Consider the following 18,374-nt stretch of genomic DNA (forward strand, 5'->3'; position numbering starts at 1 on the left):
CTGAAACAAAAGAGCGCACAACGCGCAGCTCAGTGCGCGAGGGGCTGGCACCGACATTACGCGCTCCGTCCGCGTCGACACCGAGGGAACCCGCCTGCGTCCGTGTGCAGGGAAGACCCGCGCTGCTTCGTGGACTTTCAGGGGTGGGACGTGGGCGGGGGGGTCAGAATGCAGGATCCCGATCTGACGTCGTCGCTGCTCGGTAACGCGTGCGTAACGGGACGATGCCGCGCAGTAAATAATGTCCGGTAGAGACAGAAAGAAAGTTTTTTTTTTACTTTTGTTTTTGTCGTTTGCTGTGATCTGAGATAAGATGCATCTGTTTCGGAGTCACTACTACCAGGTGTTCCCGGACCACTGCTCGGGAGACACGCCGGCCGTGCGAGGCATCAGCTGGGTAGGCTCCTTTTACCGTGCCGGTTCACCGGAGCGATGATGCCGTTTCTGCCGATCAGTGTTTATCGGTATCATTAACATCGGTGTGAAAAGAATCCGGTAGATGTCAAAGTAATCCACATTGAATCAAAGTTTGAATCCTGCATCCTTCAATTATTGCATAAAAATATTTACTCCGATGGAATGTTAAGAGCCTTTGATGTTGCTTGGAGCCTAGTGTCATTCATTTTCATATTTATTTGCTATCAATAATCTTGATAATAATAAAAGTAGTGGAGTAAAAGCAGTTTATTCTTTTACCGGATAATCACAACTTTCCAGTAAATAATGATTGGATTGATTTTTTTTTTTCTTTGGAGTGATTTCTTTGCAAATGTTAAAATGTATCAAGATTGTTGCCTGTAAATACTCCGAAGCCGACGCACAGAGAAGTTCGGTTGGTCAGAATCTACTTCCTGTATGACACAGAGAATTAATGATAGATTTGTAAGGAGAAGAAGAGGAGGAGGAGGAGGAGGAGGAGGGGTTGCACGGGTGCCTCAGAGCAGGTGATCATCTGTGTGCGTTAGATAACTTCACTTCCTGTCACGTCCACTGTGACACAACAGGTAGATATTCCCAGATCTCTTCCGGATTGAAACAGATTCCTCCATTGTTTATCGCAGCCCGAGGGCGGCAGCGCAAAGCTGTTTTCTTTAATCACGCTCAGGTTATTAATAGTGAATTGTTCATTGTTCTCGTTGGCCACCGCTCCAACCTCGCTCAGTCTTCGCGGGAGCTTCGTAGGCGAACACAAAAGAGGAGGAATTTTGCCTCCAGGTCACAGGAAGACTCAGAATGGTTCTACATTGACTTGAGTTTTCTGCATCAGGAGGTTAAAGATGGATGGAAATCCTCATTCTGGGCACACAGCCGCTTTCAGCCCGAATTCCAGTGTGGTATTACGCGAGAAGTGGGTCGGAATCTTAAACCGTGCGTCTGACTGGTACTTGTGAGACGCACCTGTGTGCACCGACGCGCCTCATGACCTGAGCTTTATGGTCTCTCCACGGGCGGCGCTTATTCCAAAGGGTCACAGGCAGAGTTGAATGTGTCGCCGCACCAAGTCGGACTGTGTTTACTCAGGTTATCTCACATGTGATAAATTACACAAGAACACCTCCACAAAGATGCCCCCGGCTTTAGGGCAAGGGCAAGAGTTACACTGAAGGGTCAAGTGAGGGTTGACTTTCTGCATTCACAAGCGTAGTTTAAAAAGGTCTTTTGTTTCCTCCCCGTCACCTAAAATCATTTCTTTTTCACAGTCTAATGTGCTAAAGCTTCACAGATGCATTTTGTTAATGCTCTTGAATCAAGGTGTTCAGGAATAAATGAGAACAACTCCGACGCCGGCTCAGCAGGAACAGCAGGAAGACTCCTGCTGTTCATTCAAAGGGAGATGCTATTGACTGTAGAATAGGAGCCAGAGCTAGCTCTCTCGCTAACGGCTTCGGGTTTATTGCTCAGCAGGTTTTACAGCTCATGAAACAGAGTGACTTTAAGCGGAAGAGGCTTCTAGCGGCTTCCTAACGTCGCCTTCCTTTCGGATTGCCGACAAACAAGGAGACACCCTCGACACATAGGATCGTATTTTCCTTGGGAGTTGTTTGTGTGCCACAAAACCTGTGGTCTGCCTTGAATGACAAATTTCTAACAGCGTGATTCAGGCTTAATATCATTCAAAGGGGCAGAGAAGTAGAGAGTTATACGTCCCCCCCTGATGGTGTCCAGTGTCTCTGCTCACCGGAGGGTGGCCTCCACCCTGAGCGCCACTGAACTGGGACCAGGCACTGGGTTCTTTCCGTATGCTGGTAGATGCAGGCAGGTTCATCCAACAGGGTCAATGCTTTGCTCGGTTTGCCGTCCTGACTTTAGAGGACCCCGGGGCTTCGTCCCTGTGTCCTTTTTGCTCCTGCGTACCAGCGGCGAGACAGGCGAGGACAATATACTTCACATTCACAAAGGCACCTTGTTGAATCTGCCCCGGAGAGACCGGAATGCACTCAAACTACTTTAGAACCCGAGTCGCAGTCAAGAGAAAGATAATCAGCGTAGAGGAAAGTTCTGCCAAATGAGAGAAGACATTTTGCACCATCTAAAAACGGTTCCCTTCAGGGTTCTGAAATGTCAAAGAAATGCGCTGCTTCCTGTTTTGAGACAAAGTCCATTGGTTCCATCCGTTCATTTCCTGCCGCCGCTTATTCCGCGTAGAGTCACGCAGAGGCCGGAGTCTATCCTCGATGGCGCCGGGCAAGACGCGAGGAGACATGAAAACTGTAGGTTCGAAGCCAGAACTTTAGAAAGCGTTTCCCGCTATGCCTCCGTGTAGATTCACGGAAACCTTCATCCGGATAAACCAGGAACACAATGGGATCGTCTTTCCTGTTAGTCCAACCTTTCCAAGCTTCATCAAACTCTGTCAGACATATAACGCTAACTAGACAGAACATCGAGGGGGGGGGGGGGGGGGTCTTATCTCCCACAATAAAAGGAAGTGAGTAAGGATCCTGGATGCACTCCAAAATGGAAGAGATTAATTCCTGACTTTTAACCCGGTCATCCCAAGATTCATGGAAATCAGACCGAACAACAACTAAACAATCAAACCGTGGCTAGTTTACGACTTGAGGTTCTCTGTCTTTACACGTTTTGCATGGATTCCTGATCACTTCTTCTTCTTTGTTTGTTAAATTGTTGAAAATGGCTGAGCAGATATAAATACAGTGATACATTGAGTCGATCACGGCTTCCGGACTGTTACAGGCATCCTTCTATTTGCCACGTTCATTCCAGGACATCCAGATCTTGCGTCAGCGCAGGACAAAAGAAAAGAAGTGCATGATATAGCATAAACCACATCCCACAAAGTCATTGTCCTTTTGTTGCAAAATGGGCTGAGGCCGTTATCCTTCAGTTTGTGAGGTCCAGGAATATCCCTAAGTACCGGCCCGCCGCCCAGCCTGGAGAGAAACGTTTGATTTTAATAACTGCCTTGGGGAAAAAAAAGCCTCAGAATTAAACGGACAGAAACGAATTGCCTTTGGAATGCGGGGAGACAACAGCGGCGAGGAGAGGATCATAAAAGCAACCAAACCGAGGCAGAAAGAGGAAGTAGAAACGCAAGCCGGACTGCAGGCATGGGAATGCAGCGTTAGCTTTGGAGAGTAACAGGACGTACGACTAAACGTCTCATCGTCTCCCTTTCAATGGTTACGGTTTTATCAAAAGCCTTTTCAGATGGCCTGTAGTTTAAAGCAGGCTTTTCACTTTTGCAGCGCACCCACCCACATCGCATCGGAGACAATGGTGCCACGGCGCCGGCGAGATAGCGTGCTTGTGTTGACCCACGTCCCAACGAAGAGACAAATATTATCCTTTCCATCCGGGGAGACCGACTCGACTGTGTGCGTGTGTTTCTCTGCGCCTGCCAGGGGAACATTATCACCAGTGGCCAGTCGAGCGAGTTCCTGCCATTCTAAAGCAGGCCGTCTGCTGTATCTCAGGCGCTTCGCTTGGGAAGAGACGGCTAACGAACCTTTTCTTGTCTCTCTTAGACTCCGCTGTCGGAAGCCTTGGACTCAAAGGACACCATGAAACAGGTAATGAGCTATGCTGGAGTTCACCACCTTCCCACAGTGGGAAGGAACCCACTGTTCCCACAAGTGTTTCGGAACCGCTGATAAAAGCTGGGCCTGATAGCGAACTGGAGGAACAGTCTCTCCCCTGGCGGCCTTAAGCCCTCTGACCTCCGCTAGCATTCAGAGTCGCCCTGAACTCGTCCTTTTGTTGTTATAATGTCCTGCATTGCTGCTCAGGCGAGTCTTAAAAAAGACATTCCCACCCGGGCAGGCGGTCAAGGAGTCTAAAGGGCACTCCAGAGTCCACGGGTAGTCGACCTCCGCCATCCTTCCTGAGCTCCTTCCTTCATCCGGGCCGACAGCAAGTCAAGAAGTGCTCCTTTTTAAAAACGCTGATAAGCGACAGTGAGATGGGAAACGACTCCTAAGACAGATGAAGAAGTAGAAGATGAGGCAGAGCCTTCAGCACCTGAACAATCTGTGCTTTTCCGTTTTGCGTCAGACAGAGAAGGGTTCCTGTCGGCAGGAGGCTGTCTTGTTTTGTTTGGTTGCTTAGCGAGGGTTGGCCCAAATCCACCTGAGGACCTGGGAATTTTTCTGTGTGGAATTGGGTTGTTCATTTTCTACTTGCGTATCACAGGTTGGACGATGCAAGTAACCGGACGACCGACCCGAAAGCTTCCGCCTCGCGTCCATTTTGTCCTGCAGGATGAAAACGTTGCTGTCAGAGGCGTGTTCTTGGGAATTCTGGTATCTGCAGTCCACAGAGCCCCAGCAGCATCCGTCTCGCCTCTGGTATCCGTCTAACACCGGCTGCGTGTGTGTCATAGCCAGCCAAGGTGTTTCCTCTGTAACTCAACTCCGTTGAAACAGTCACCTGTGGAATTTAGCCTCCGAGACAACAGGACCAGAAAGGCCTAAAGGCAGACAATAAAGGACACGCAGTCCGCCACAGAGAGTCGGCGTCGAGCACGGTCCCGTCGGATCGAGGCCCACTCGGGGATGTATGGCGTTTGATATTGCTTTTGAAAAGACTGAGTTAGCTCATGGGAAATTGCCTCATCAAGAAAGCCTGAGAATGTAACCACAGGGAATCCCGAGGGAAAGTCGGCCCCTGGGAACGCTGGTGACCTTGAGGTAACATAAATCCAGACGGGCCACATTTACTCTGCTGATGTCTGGGAACAGGTCGATATGAAAGTGGTCCGTTAGAGTTACCAGACCCGTGAGAACTGGGATCTAACAAATGTGTTGTCGGTCAAAGGCCGGCAGGACCGGACCGGACCGGACCGACGGCTGCCGCCGACGCCGGCTTCCTCTCGTCGCCAGAAAAATGATCTAATAAAAAGTCATTTGACAGAACTGTGAGAATTTCAAAGCAACCGCCTTGGGTAAACGGGATCACATGGAGGATAAGCCAAAGGACAAACAAGGCGAAGCGTCCGAGTCACTCGTGGAATCACGAGACTGAAAGAAGGTGGTGGAGGGGTGGCGTGAAAGGGCGGAGCAAAGGGCGGAGCAAAGGGCGGCGCAAAGGGTGAACGGCGACTTTAAATATTAAATAATGCTGATATTTTTGTGGCGGTTTGACCCACTTACCTTTGGAAATAGAGGACTGTCTAAGTGTGTGTGTGTGTGTATGTTGTGTGTAGGTGTGTGTGTGTTTGTGTGTAGGTGTGTGTGTGTTTGTGTGTGTGTTAGGGTGGAGTGAAGTGAGAGCAACATGAGGGTGGTCAGTGAATGAAAGTTTGTTCTCACGATGTGCCGGCCGGAGACAGAGTCGTGGAGGCGGGGGCTATCTTTTAGCCATTCTCACCTCCCTGCCCCCCCCCCCCCCCTCCACACACACACACACAGAGCGTTACACTCCAACACCCACAGGAATCTCCTCTTGCGGCGTAAACATGCGTGCCGTCGCAGAAACCCTCCACGCTGCAGCTAAATAAACTTGCCTCCTCCTCCTCCCGTTTTACGGTCACAGCCTTCTCCCTCCGCCTGCTTTTATGACATCATAAAATCGGTCACGACTCGCGTAGTGTCTGGAAAAGGGAGACACAAATAGGTGAACAGCTCTTTCATCTCCGTTCAGTTCCTTTCAGATCGAGTCGTAAAGGCGGCGAGGTCGCTGTGCGGCGCCATGATGGACAGGAAGCCCGGCCTCATCCGAGACAGGAAGCACCACCTCAAAACTTACAGGTGTGGGGGGGGATCCTTCCACCCATCTCGGAAGTGTGCAGATCCAAATGACTCCTCGTCGTTCCCAGGCAATGCTGTCCCGGTAAGGAGCTGGTTGATTGGCTGATGGCGCTGAACGAATGTCTGCAGTCGAGGAGCCAGGCGGTGGGGATGTGGCAGGTCCTTGTGGACGAAGGAGTCCTCGTTCACGGTAAGACGCGAAGCCCTCGGACGGGGGTCACGCCGAAGTTAGGAGTCATCACTGTAAAATGTGTCGCACACACATGAGAACATCTCAAGCTGCTCTTGAGAGTTTCCCAGAAGTCCTTGATGAGCCTGGAATCCTTTGATGTTGTACAACTTGTCCCCAGTGAAGTGTTCAATAACCCCTTATGTCTCTGGTGGGGGGGGGGGGGGCTGTGCTCCCACTCCAATCAGTCCATAAACACTCCTCCATCACATCAAGGAGGCACCTCAGAATAGATTTGCACAGATTCGTAAAGTGACTCCGCTCCTCCGTTCCGCCTGCATGAAGTGAAACAGGAGCTGAACTTCCACGACAAAGACACGCAGTTCTACCGGGTCCAGGACTGCGACGGCCTCCAGAACCACGCTCCCAACGACAAGGACTCGGAGGACGAGCTGCAGGAGAGCCTGTCGCTGCTTTCTCAGCTCGGCCCCGACGCTCTGCTCACCATGATCCTACGCAAATGGTGAGCGGGGTGTGCCGGCGAGGCGTGAATCCCGCCGGAGCGTTCTTCCTAGCCGCGAGCGCGGCGTTTTTTTTAAACCTCTCTGTTTTCAGCCCCAGTCAGAGGACTGCCGAAGACCTGGAGGTGATCTACGAGGAGCTGCTCCACGTCAAGGCCGTCGCCCACCTCTCCACCTCCGTCAGTCACCGCCACCGCCTCCTGATCCCACCGGCGTCCTGTTGGTTGCGCCGGGTCTCATGTCTTGCCTCGATGTTCCCGTAGGTGCGTAAGGAGCTGGCGGCGGTGCTGGTCTTTGAATCGCATCCCAAAGCCGGAGCAGTGTGTGAGTGTGACCGCTTTGACTTCCACGCCGCTACCGTTGGGGCGTCGTGTTGTGTATTTCCTCGCCGTTTGACTCTTCGCGTGTGACGCAGTGTTCAGTCAGGGGGACAAAGGCGCTTCTTGGTACATCATCTGGAAAGGCTCCGTAAACGTGATAACACACGGGAAGGTAAACGCCGGGAATAGATCCCAGACGTGCACTTTGTCGGCACGGGATCGGACGCCTGTGTGACGCCGCGGCGAACGTCCCGTGTGCGTGCAGGGCCTGGTGACCTCGCTGCACGAGGGCGAGGACTTCGGGCAGCTGGCGCTGCTGAACGATGCGCCGCGCTCCGCCACCATCATACTGAACGAAGACAACTGTCACTTCCTCCGTGTGGACAAGCAGGACTTCATACGCATCCTCAAGGTGCGGGACGAATCCTCCGCGTGTGCAGAGACGTGATGCGTTCAGGGTCACACGTGAACGCAAACTCGCGTTCTTATTGTTGTTTTTTTTATATATTTGCATTTAAGGACGTGGAAGCGAACACAGTGCGACTGGAAGAGCACGGGAAAACCGTCCTGGTGTTGGAAAAGAGCTCCGACTGGGCCGAGCAGGGCGGAGCGGGAAGCAATAAGTGAGAGAATGTGACAGACGGACACGGCAATCATTCCACACGCGTGATTATAATCATTAAGACACTTTAGCAGGGTGTGGGGGAGATACCGTATCACAACGCGAGTGACACGCACGCTGGCCCCGGTCATTGTGAGACGGGAAAGTGCGTGGGTTGGTACACAAAACTGAACTTCCACCCCCCCGCCTCTGAACGACTTCTTATCACCTTTTAAATGTTTTAACAAACAGAAAAGTCAATTAACGACGTGCCATCGACCCCCTTTCACCTGCATCCGGTTCTGTCTACACTGAGAGCAATCAGGCGTCACACCTGGACCCGACTCCATTAGACATGGAATTGTGGTACAGAATAATTGCTGGAAGCGTACGTACACAGCGGGAGGAGGCGCTGCGATGACGTCAGACATTTACCTCCGGTTCTTTCTTCCAACACAAACTAATGATGGGTCAGCAAAACCAGCGGTTTCGCTGTTACATCATTTCCTATTATATATTACACACAAAATAAATTAAAGCTTTACGCAAATGGCATAGAACGTGCGTCAAAAATAATTACCAGGAAGAAATCAGCTTGTTTTTTCCGGTTTAGACGCGACAACTGACTGAACACAATGAAAGCATTTACAGTCGTGTTTTGGATCAAGTTGAATTTCCTCCCCTGCAGGTACAAAGTGATGTCGGGAACGCCCGAGAAGCTCCTGGAGCACCTGCTTGAAACCGTGAAGCTGGATTCCAATGCGAGCGACCCCCCAGGTGGGACACCATGCGCCCATCCTCGTCCTGGTGTGACGGCGGCGGTGCGGCGGTTCTCTTAAACGTGCGTTTGCTGTGACGTTTTGTGTCCCCGCAGATCCTTGCGTGAGCGACTTCCTCCTGACTCACAAAGTCTTCATGCCCTGCAGCCAGCTGTGTCCCGCGCTGCAGCACCAATATCCTGTGATGATGATGATGATGATGATGATGGTGATGATGATGAACATGTTGCATGCTTTAACATCACTGCACCTACAAGGCAGAGCTCTCAGAGGGCTCGGATCAGGAGAAGGCCGCCTTCGTCCTCGCCGCCAAGCAGAAGGTGCTGAAGCTGATTGGCCAGTGGGTGGCGCTGTACGGCCTCCTGCTCAAAGAGGACCCCGTCGCCTCGGACTTCCTGGAGGTGAAACCGATCGATATGCTCTATTGACTGTGTAATTGGCATATTTCTGTGGCATCCTGGCTTCCCAACATCCTTGCTGTCGAGACAGAGGCTGAAGAAGGAGGTGGAGGGAGATCAGCGTCTCTCCTCCATGCCGAAGGAACAGCTCCGGGACAGGAGGAGGACCAAAGTGTAAATATTATCTCATCTATTTCTGCTCAAGCCTTCCATTTCGATAATTTTCCTCTTTAAACATCTTTACAGATCAGAAAATGGATATAATTCTATGAGCAGGGTGAGAATCTGTTTGTTTGTTTGTTTGTTCCACCTCATGCTGTGTCGTCCCCTCACTGATTTTTGCTGAGTCACTCTTTTGCTCTCCACAGAACCAGCAGTTTGATTGGTTCTGGAACAGCGAGGAGCCGGCGGGGAGGTTACAGCCAATCAAAGCGCGGGATAAAGGTGACAGCTTCGGTCCTCGGCGTCTCATTGTTCTGCAAGAGAGACTCTCTCACACCCCCCCCCCCCTCCGCGTCTGTCCCGTGTCGGTGCAGCGCGGCATGAGATCTACGGCGTGGACGGCAAACCGCTCATCCTGATGCTGCCGGTGAACGCCTCCGTGCAGGATATGATGTCAGCGACCGGGAGAACCGGCGACGATCACGTCCTGGTCAAAATGAACTCCACGGGAGGTGAGAGTTGGATATTGATGAGGCTCCTCATCGTAGTTGTTTTTCATTTAGATTGCCAGTGAGCCCAATCAAAAATTATCATTCAATATTTTCAATGGACGCAGAAAGAGTTTGCTTGAAGCGGGACGCCGCCGCCGTCTACACGTCGCTGGAGCTCAACGAGAGACTGTTCGTCTGCAGAAGCAACGAGGTGGACGATCTGGTGAGCAGCGGGGGCCGCCTCCCACGTCACGCCGGTCTAAACCACCCAAGGCGGGGCTCCCTCCCACGTCACGCCGGTCTAAACCACCCAAGGCGGGGCTCCCGCCCACGTCACGCCGGTCTAAACCATCCAAGGCGGGGCCCCTCCCACGTCACGCCGGTCTAAACCATCCCTCCCACGTCACACCGGTCTAAACCATCCAAGGCGGGGCCCCTCCCACGTCACGCCGGTCTAAACCATCCAAGGCGGGGCCCCTCCCACGTCACGCCGGTCTAAACCACCCAAGGCGGGGGCCCTCCCACGTCACACCGGTCTAAACCGTCCCTCCCACGTCACGCTGGTCTAAACCACCCAAGGCGGGGGGCCCTTTCACGTCACGCCGGCCTAAACCACCCAAGGCTCCAGCTGCTTTTAATCCCCCCCCCCTTTCCACAGACCCCCCTGAAAGAGCAGCAGGGTCCGGAGCGAGGAACGACAGACATCCTGGAGCAGATGTGCTCCAAGGACATCGCCAGCGAACTCACCAATTACGACTGGGAGCTGTTCTCCGCCACGCACGAGGTGCAGGTCGAGTCCACGCGCACGTCTGGGCTGGGATCTGGTCATGTGATCAGGATGCTGCCGTGGTGCCTCCGTCTCTGCAGGTGGAGCTCATCTACCAAGTGTTCGGCCGTCAGAGATTCGCGGGCGCCGTCACGGCCAACCTGGAGCGCTTCCTGCGGCGCTTCAACGAGGTCCAGCACTGGGTGGCGACCGAGCTGTGCCTCTGCGGAGACCCGGTGAAGCGGGCCGGGCTGCTCAAGAAGTTCATCAAGATCGCAGCAGTGTGAGAGATGCTCGGGGTCATGCCTTCGATGGCGGGGCGGAAATCCTCCGGACTTCTGCGGCTCCGAGGAAGATGCTTGATGCAACAAGGATTTGGAAGATTTTGTGACATTTATTCAGACATATGTGCTTCCTGCGAGACAAAATTTGCAAAATCTGCTTTGTTACGTCACCAAGATTTTTAATTTTTATTTTTTCCTCCACCAAGTGTTGCGATTTTGACAGCGTTTTCTTGCTTTTTAGCAGGAAAAACTGGAAAAACTGTAGGATGGATCTGATGAAAAGAAATCTAAAGATGGGTCTAATTTGGATCCAATTACATTTTGAGAACAATCTGGATACTCGTCTGGATACAAAAACATCTGGATTTTGCCATTTAGTTATAATGGTTAAAATATATATATATATATCTTGTAAAATATGCATTGATTCACTCACCAAAAATCACAGTCATAAAGGGGTCCGATATGAACTATAATATAAAATGTCTTCTGGATCTGATCCAGATGAGGTCAGGAAAAAACATTACATTTTAACATTAAAACCATTTATGGATTCAAGAATCAGTTAAAAATATCAACTCTGATTCAGTTTTACTTTTCATGGCTGGTGTATAAAGATACCAAGAACAATCTAGAACCTTCTGGTGCTGATCCAGATCACCATGTGGACGGTGTAGATCCAGTTAGGAGGGGAACGAGCTGCTTGGCGGAGGTTTTTCTAGTTTTGTGACATTCTCAACATTCCTCCAGCTGCCTGCACATCCGCATCATTAAACGACGTTCAGCGCAGGAGTCCGTTGGTCTGAAACCCGTTTGTTGCCGCATTTATCACAGATTGAAGGAGCAGAAGAATCTCAACTCGTTCTTCTCTGTGATGTTCGGTCTGAGCAGCAGCGCAGTGCGCCGGCTTCACAAGACCTGGGAGGTAAGAAGACCGAAACGGCAAAATAAAAAAGCAGCAAAACCGTTCACTCGATGCTAAGCGTTGGCTTTGTTGTCCTTTACAGAGAATTCCCAGCAAGATCAAAAGGATATACTGCGCTTACGAGAGGCTGTTGGTGAGTTAAAGGTCCGTCGTTGGCATCCTTCTATAGAACGTCTTCTGATAATCGATTTCCTTGTCAGGATCCGTCACGGAACCACAGAGCCTACAGACTGGCTGTGGCCAAACTGGGCCCGCCCTACATCCCCTTCATGCCTCTGCTGCTCAAAGGTACAGATAAATGGAGTCGCATCGCGGTTGTCATGGAAACTTAATTCCAATTGCTCTAAAAGCCCTAAAAGTGATCGTCTATCACTCCAGACATGACGTTCATCAATGAGGGAAATCCAAAGTACATCGACAAATTGGTCAATTTTGAGAAACTGGTAAGAAAAATATAATTAAATGAGTTTTATTATAGTTTTAATTGTTCGCCACAGAATGTCTTAAAATACTTTTTTACTTCCCTTTTTTGCAGCGCATGATCGCCAAGACGGTGAAGATCGTGCGAGGCTGCCGAAGCCAGCCGTACGGTACGTGGAGCGGTCCGGTCGTCAGGGCGGATTCGGCGTTTAGAATTTAACGGACCGTTTCCTTCTGCAGTGCCATCGTCTCCTCAAAGGGGTCTGGCTGACCGGATGTTTCTGGACGCGCCTGCAACCCGCTTGTCTACCTGTAAGATCCACTGCGTCCAGGTGTAACTTTCCAACACGCGGCGTCACTCAGGATTCATTCTCCCCCCCCCCACCCAGATTCGGAGCTCTCCCTCCCTCTGAGGAGCCCCTGCAACATCCGACACTACATCCAGAACCTGAAGGTGATCGACAACCAGCGAAGACTCACGCAGCTATCGAGGACGATCGAAAACTAGGAACAACGTCCTGCGAAGACTTTCCACCCGGGATGAAGAGCTCGTCCGAGCTCGTCCACGCTCGTCCACGCTCGTCCGAGCGAGACGGGCCTCTGAACGTGTTGATATTCCCTGCTCTTCCAGAACCTTGGATGTTTCTGGATTAACTGGGATTTGTAGGATTCTTTGAATCAAACAGTCGCAACGTCACGTGTCCAGTTAAATTATAAACGTCCTGCATCTTGCCCGAGAAGCAGAAGCGCCGTAGGAACACGAACGACAGATATTTGTCGTGGTTATCACTTTAGGTCAGTATTTGTGCACTCGCGATAGAATTTCATACGTCGTTTTCTAAATAAATTATTTTTCTCAGTTTTGTGTTCTCAATGAAAGCAGAACGGATTTGTAAAAAAGGGAAGCGTTTTATTCTTAAAATACAAACAGGTAAAGGTAAAAATCAACACCCCCCCCCCCCAAGCGCACGCACACACACACACACACACAGACAGACAAAATCTTCTCCCCAATATGGGGTGAGAAAAATTCACAACACAAACGCTCTCCTCGTCATAACTTCTTTCAGGAAGTCCCGGAGAGTCGAAACGGGCAAAGACATGTCAGGAAAAACAAAGAGCCCGGCGCGTTCTCTCGACGCGAGGATGGAGGAAGTCATAAAAGCGCTCCCCCCGTCGTTATAAATAATGTGCCGACGCGTTCGGGAGGGATCGTCCTGTGATATTAGACGCTGTAAATCAAACACCGAATGGGGAGATCTTGATTGTGATGAGGCAGACAAACGGAATATACGGGGGTTCATATATTCTGCTTGTGTGGACAGCAGAGCACAGATCTTAAAACCACGTCAACGCGCCCGAAGGTCGACGACCGTAGATTCCAACATCGTCTTTTCTGTGGGTTCGAAAACGATCCGGCGATGAAGTGGCGAGCGTGTGAATGAAAATCCACGACCCAACGACGGGTCGAGTCTGCAGTCCGACGCAAATCAAACAAAAAAAAAAAACGCAACAGAGTGGATACAAATATTGCACTTTCAAACTACATTTAGTTCCCAGTGCCTTGGGGGGGGGGGGGGGGGGGGGGGGGGGCAAGCACTGGGAAAGGCAATAACCAATTCACACGCTGAACAAACATTCATAAATACACGTACGCATTCACACGCCGTCCTGACTCGACCACAGACATGAAGTATTTACATTCAAAGGCACCTCAAAGTCTTTGTTGGTGGCAAATCAAACGATTTTAAAGTTCCGTCCCGGGAGTCTTGCGGTGGCGGGACAATTTCAGCCGCTTCCCTTTCCAAACTCAACAATCAGGATTTCAGCGACGCACGTATCGAGCTCCAGACGGATCATTCTCACCGGAAGAGCGACGAAGCCCATCCAAGGGCACACCGCCTTTGGTTTTCGTTGGGATGCGGTCTCCTTGGCGAGCTGCTCCAGTCCGAACCCAGTCGGCTAGGCAACAACGGCGACACGGACGTTGGAACGGGATTGAAGCATCAGTAGGAGTCAAAAGCAGAACTCAGAGGACGGTCGGCTCCGGGATTAGATCAGTAGATTTCCTCTGAGTGCAAAAAAAACAACTCAACCCTGTCCGGCATCCTGAGCCGGAGAGATCATGTCATGAGAAACGGAGGAGAAGTGTCCATCCATTCCTTTTCTATCCGCCTGCTTTTCCTGCACAGTGCTGGGTTGACCTTTCCCAGCATGCATTGTGAATCAGGGGAGCAGCTCAGACATAATGGGGCTTATATTGCATACGATGTAGTGGGGGAGGGGGGGTCAATTCAATAGATTATGGGCATCCGTTTTCACCTGAAACCAATCTTCTTTAAATAAAACGATGCGTTCAGGGGAATCGAGATGAATTCACCGCTCCCGCTAATAAACTCGTCGGAAATGAGTAGCACCAAGATAGTTAAATGGGAGATTCCTCCTCATTGGGATTGAGACGCCGCCAAAAAGTTCTATTTGTTGATAATTCCAACCGACAATCCAGACATAAATTAAAAAAGAACCCCCCCCCCCCCCCCCCAAAAAAACATTCATTTGGCGTGGATGTCTTTGGATCCGTCTTTGTCTAGTGCAGCACATTGGAGTTCCAGTGGTCTCTCTTTGGGTTAAACTGATCTTCCTACGGTCAGCTACCACGATCCTGGTGGCGCCGGGCATCCTCTAGGCCTCGGAGGCAGCCTGGGGTTTGAGTTGCGCCTTCTCCATGGCGGTGCCGTAAGGTAGGGACCGCTTGAAGAAGCCAAACTACAGAAAGGAGATTTAAGAAAGCGACCTGATCAATGCAACTGTGTATACTCGGTCGTCTTTAAGTTCAGGACTCTCGTAGGACGTCTTCATCCACTGACCTTGTACAGGATGTAGATGAGGAGAGCCAGAAGCAGCAAACCAACCAATATGGCCAAGATGATGATCCACAGAGGGACGGAGTTGTCAACGTCCGGCTTGTTCCACACCACCGGCGTGACCACCTGAGGACGAGAGCGGTCGGTCAGAACAATCCGACGACATTCTGAGAAGACATCCCGAACAAGGAGACCGACGAATGGGAAACACCTTTTTGTGTCCGCTGGGATAAAGCTTGGGCGGGATGGCGTAAGGCATCTTCTTCACATTGTAACTGGCCACGCATTCCAGGACATACGGCTTGTAAGATCTCTGGGGGGAAAACAAAATGCATGCAATTCACAAGTTGACCACTAGATGATGACAAAGACTGTATGGTTCTCCTCCAGAAAACCCCTCCAGCATTCTCTGGAGGGGGGATAAAGAATGCAAGCTGCGGTGGTCCCACGGCATCTGCAGCGGTTCCGACTTGACAGCTGATCCAAATCCAGAGCCGCCGCCGAGTCGACATGCGAGACCGGCGACCGCATCCGGCTGCACGTTGGAGGCGCCAACATGTGATTGTTCGTCCTCAACACACCTCGATGAAGGTCTCGGCCCAGACGCGAGAGCGCACTTTGACGATGGCGGTCGTCCCCTTCTCCAGCAGGCCCACGTTGCAATGGAGCACCCAGCATTTTGAATTAGAGCAAGACTGCAGGAACACAAGGAAGAATTCAGATCATCTGGCTCAGTCTCGCACCCAATCACAGGGATGGGACAGATAGGAGCACAAATGGGAGGGACAAATTCCTGATGTTTGATGCTGCGGGTCAAATAAAGCTAAGAGAGACGCCCACGTTGTTGACATCGTTCCTCGCCTGCTTCAAATCAGGTTTAAAGGAACGCCACGCGACTGTAAAACTCTCCACATTACGCGCCAACCGCTAAAGCCGCCCCCTTTCTCTCAAGATGCTTCAACCCTTAATGAGACGCCCATAACGCACACGATGTGCTGCCGAGACCGCCGACCAGACGGAAGCGCTTCGGCGTGGCCAATCAAAGACGGCGAGGGCGCCGCCTAGCTGCTCCAGGCTCGGTTGCAGACAGATTTAACGAGAGCATTTTAAACGGCGCATCAGACAACTTCCTGGAGGTAGACCTCCACAATCCCCCCCCCCACTCCTTCCTCCAAAAGGTTGGAGGAAATGGAAATGACATCAACATGGACGCCTCAGACCCGAGTCCCGCGTGTAACAGCGGTGAAATGTCTTTTTGTTCCGACTGGAGTTAAACGTGGCCCTTTGGCTTCTCGGCCTTTTTTTTAATTCCCACGACCACGACTGATCGCTTCATCAAAGCGCCGACGCTTCCAGCAGAAACTTCGGTCCTGCTGAGTACAAAAAAAAGACCAAAAGTCCAGACACAGCAAAATAAATAAATAACTAAAAACAACCAGGCAGAATGAGGTCCTTTATTCTGACGGGTCACCGGGCAAGCTCGACAAACGAGCGCAGTCAGGAGCGACAGGCCAAAGGACAAAGGCCTCTTTGGTTCGGGCAGGTGCCCCCCCCCAGACGGAGGCAGCAGCAGACGCTACCTGCAGCTGGGAGAATCAATGGCCCCAGTGTGCAGAGGCCCGGGGGCCCGGGGGGGGGGCCTCACGACACTCGGAGCCCAAAATTACAGAGGCGTCTGTGAAGTACGCAGCGCCTCGCCGCGCCTCCACCGCCACTGCGCTCTTTAACGGTAATCGAGGGGACAAGCCCATGACCTCTGACCCCTCCCGTTCAATGACATCATCATTTAATTACCCAATCCCAGGGGTCTCATGCAAGATCTGGACAAGTGTCTCCAAAATAGATCCAGAGCTCAATGTGAGGAAATGCTCCGGAATATTTTTTATTTTTCAACTACCTCGTCTGTTTATTACATTTGCCTTCACCGTCCGGCCGGATGAAGGTCCGAACAGAACCGGACCGTTTCCCCTTCAGGTGTCTTACCAGGTTAGTCAAATGGGCCAGCTGATGCTTGTGGACGTCCCTCCGGTCGACGAGGTGCTCGCTCGCTTTCAGCGCCAGGATGGGCGGCTCCGTGGAAGCGTGCTGGAGCTAAAAGGAAAAAGAGAGCACAGAACACGGCCCGTCAGGCCGGCGCAGACACCGACCTCCAGGAAAAGGAGCGCGCTGCCGTTTCTGTCAATAGAGCGCCTAATGTCAGCATGACCCTGAGGCTGTTTGCCATTAATCAGGAGCCTGGGAGCGCCGCTCCACGCGGGTTCCCGTGGAAATACGACAAATCCATCATGGCGGGCATCAGATCACAGCGAAGACGGATGGCAGCCCTGGCGACGGACGAGGTGCGAGGCGGGATGTCAAAGGTAAGGGGGGGGTTACTGAGTGAAGTGGCGAATCACTGCCCCCTACTGCCCTCTACTGGCCTGGCATGCATACTACAGCGTCTCGCCAATCCTCGCCACCCTGGAAAACGTTGCACCTGCACGCAGGACGCTTTACCTTCAGGTGGAGGCGGTTCATGTTTTTGTCCGAGGTGCAATTGATGGGGCCCTCCGTGGAGAAGTCCAAGGGGTAAAGGAGGGTATGATCCTGGACCGAGAGGGGGCAGTGCAGCTCGAGGGGGGTGTGGCTGATCCGACTGGGTCCGTTGTTCACCAGCTGGACGAAGGAAATGAGATGAAGTCAAGCATGCGAGGCGCGAGAAAAAAATCAAGAGCAGCTCAGCCTGACATCAGAGTTGAAGCTAAGAAGTTGAAACTTTTTTTTTTAACTTAATCTATGAAAAATCTACCTTGATCAGAGCACCGTTAAATCATGAAAGCGGACTGGCACAGCCTGAGAATGAATCCCAGTGTGTAATCTGGAGTGGGTTTTCATTCCACTGGGAAACCTGCACGCTTTACGCACAGCGGGAACCGCTTTCCATCCCAGCCTGCCGCGCCTCTGGGAGTCTCCACAGCCGATTACCTCATAGATGTGCTCCACCGGCGGCCCGACATCCTGCTCCACGTCGTACCTTTTTGTCGCTTTCCAGTTGGCCGGCGGGAAGGAGACCTTATCTGGTCGAGACACGCTTGGAAAGAAATGTGGAAGCGTCACCAAATGTGCATCGAGAGGCACCAGGGAGTTCTGGACAACTCGGGAACAGCAACACTCCGCTCACCCCTGTAGGATGACCTCAGCCTGGACAACGACCTCCAGCTTGTACGGGGCGACCTCACTGTGGGAGTTATTCTCATTTTTGCTGCGGAGAGAACGAGTCCGGTTAGCTGATGTCCTTCCGGCGCTGCAGAGATCGGCATCTACTCGCGTCCGTACCTGCGAATCTGCAGCTCAAACTGGACAGTTTTGTGCGTGTCCTTCAGCCGCGGCACCGTGAAGCGCAGACCCGCCCAAAGCTGCAGAGAGGAAGGATTGAGGGGGGGGGGGGCACAAATGGAGTCCGTATTTCCTGCCACAACATTTCCT

The 18,374-nt window shown here is 51.7% G+C and overlaps 2 protein-coding genes across 2 annotated transcripts in view; one reads left to right on the forward strand and one right to left on the reverse strand.

Annotated features, from left to right (window-relative positions):
* The first annotated feature begins 313 nt into the window (after positions 1-313).
* rapgef3 (Rap guanine nucleotide exchange factor (GEF) 3) lies at positions 314-12,904 on the forward strand. The gene is made up of 27 exons (XM_068744178.1): positions 314-397; positions 3,990-4,034; positions 6,103-6,209; positions 6,278-6,399; positions 6,724-6,901; positions 6,994-7,078; positions 7,163-7,223; positions 7,315-7,391; positions 7,485-7,631; positions 7,739-7,842; positions 8,509-8,597; positions 8,695-8,773; positions 8,850-9,000; positions 9,089-9,171; positions 9,244-9,274; positions 9,366-9,441; positions 9,534-9,671; positions 9,776-9,873; positions 10,309-10,434; positions 10,518-10,699; positions 11,535-11,625; positions 11,708-11,758; positions 11,826-11,913; positions 12,004-12,068; positions 12,161-12,215; positions 12,286-12,357; positions 12,435-12,904. Exons 1-27 carry the CDS (start codon positions 314-316, stop codon positions 12,551-12,553), a joined length of 2,604 nt encoding a protein of 867 aa, XP_068600279.1. The 3' UTR covers positions 12,554-12,904.
* Positions 12,905-14,727: 1,823 nt separating this feature from the next.
* Positions 14,728-18,374, reverse strand: part of itga5 (integrin, alpha 5 (fibronectin receptor, alpha polypeptide)) — a 20,670-nt gene continuing 17,023 nt past the window's right edge. The window contains exons 20-28 of the mRNA XM_068742822.1: positions 18,225-18,328; positions 18,070-18,150; positions 17,874-17,979; positions 17,406-17,564; positions 16,893-17,000; positions 15,491-15,604; positions 15,121-15,222; positions 14,913-15,035; positions 14,728-14,811 (exon numbers count right to left, since the gene is read on the reverse strand). Coding sequence (XP_068598923.1) covers positions 14,728-14,811; positions 14,913-15,035; positions 15,121-15,222; positions 15,491-15,604; positions 16,893-17,000; positions 17,406-17,564; positions 17,874-17,979; positions 18,070-18,150; positions 18,225-18,328 — 981 coding nt within the window. The remainder of the gene's footprint in view (positions 14,812-14,912; positions 15,036-15,120; positions 15,223-15,490; positions 15,605-16,892; positions 17,001-17,405; positions 17,565-17,873; positions 17,980-18,069; positions 18,151-18,224; positions 18,329-18,374) is intronic.

Source organism: Brachionichthys hirsutus, chromosome 2 (assembly GCF_040956055.1).
Source record: "Brachionichthys hirsutus isolate HB-005 chromosome 2, CSIRO-AGI_Bhir_v1, whole genome shotgun sequence".
In the NCBI taxonomy this organism is placed as follows: Eukaryota; Metazoa; Chordata; class Actinopteri; order Lophiiformes; family Brachionichthyidae; genus Brachionichthys; species Brachionichthys hirsutus.

Bases quoted from the DNA above. Each gene is read 5' to 3' on its own strand.
- rapgef3 (XM_068744178.1), top strand. From the start codon at position 314: ATGCATCTGTTTCGGAGTCACTACTACCAGGTGTTCCCGGACCACTGC. The intron at 8,774-8,849 runs ATATCCTGTGAT...ACATCACTGCAC, and splicing joins TGTCCCGCGCTGCAGCACCA to CTACAAGGCAGAGCTCTCAG. The intron at 10,700-11,534 runs GTGAGAGATGCT...CATTTATCACAG, and splicing joins TTCATCAAGATCGCAGCAGT to ATTGAAGGAGCAGAAGAATC.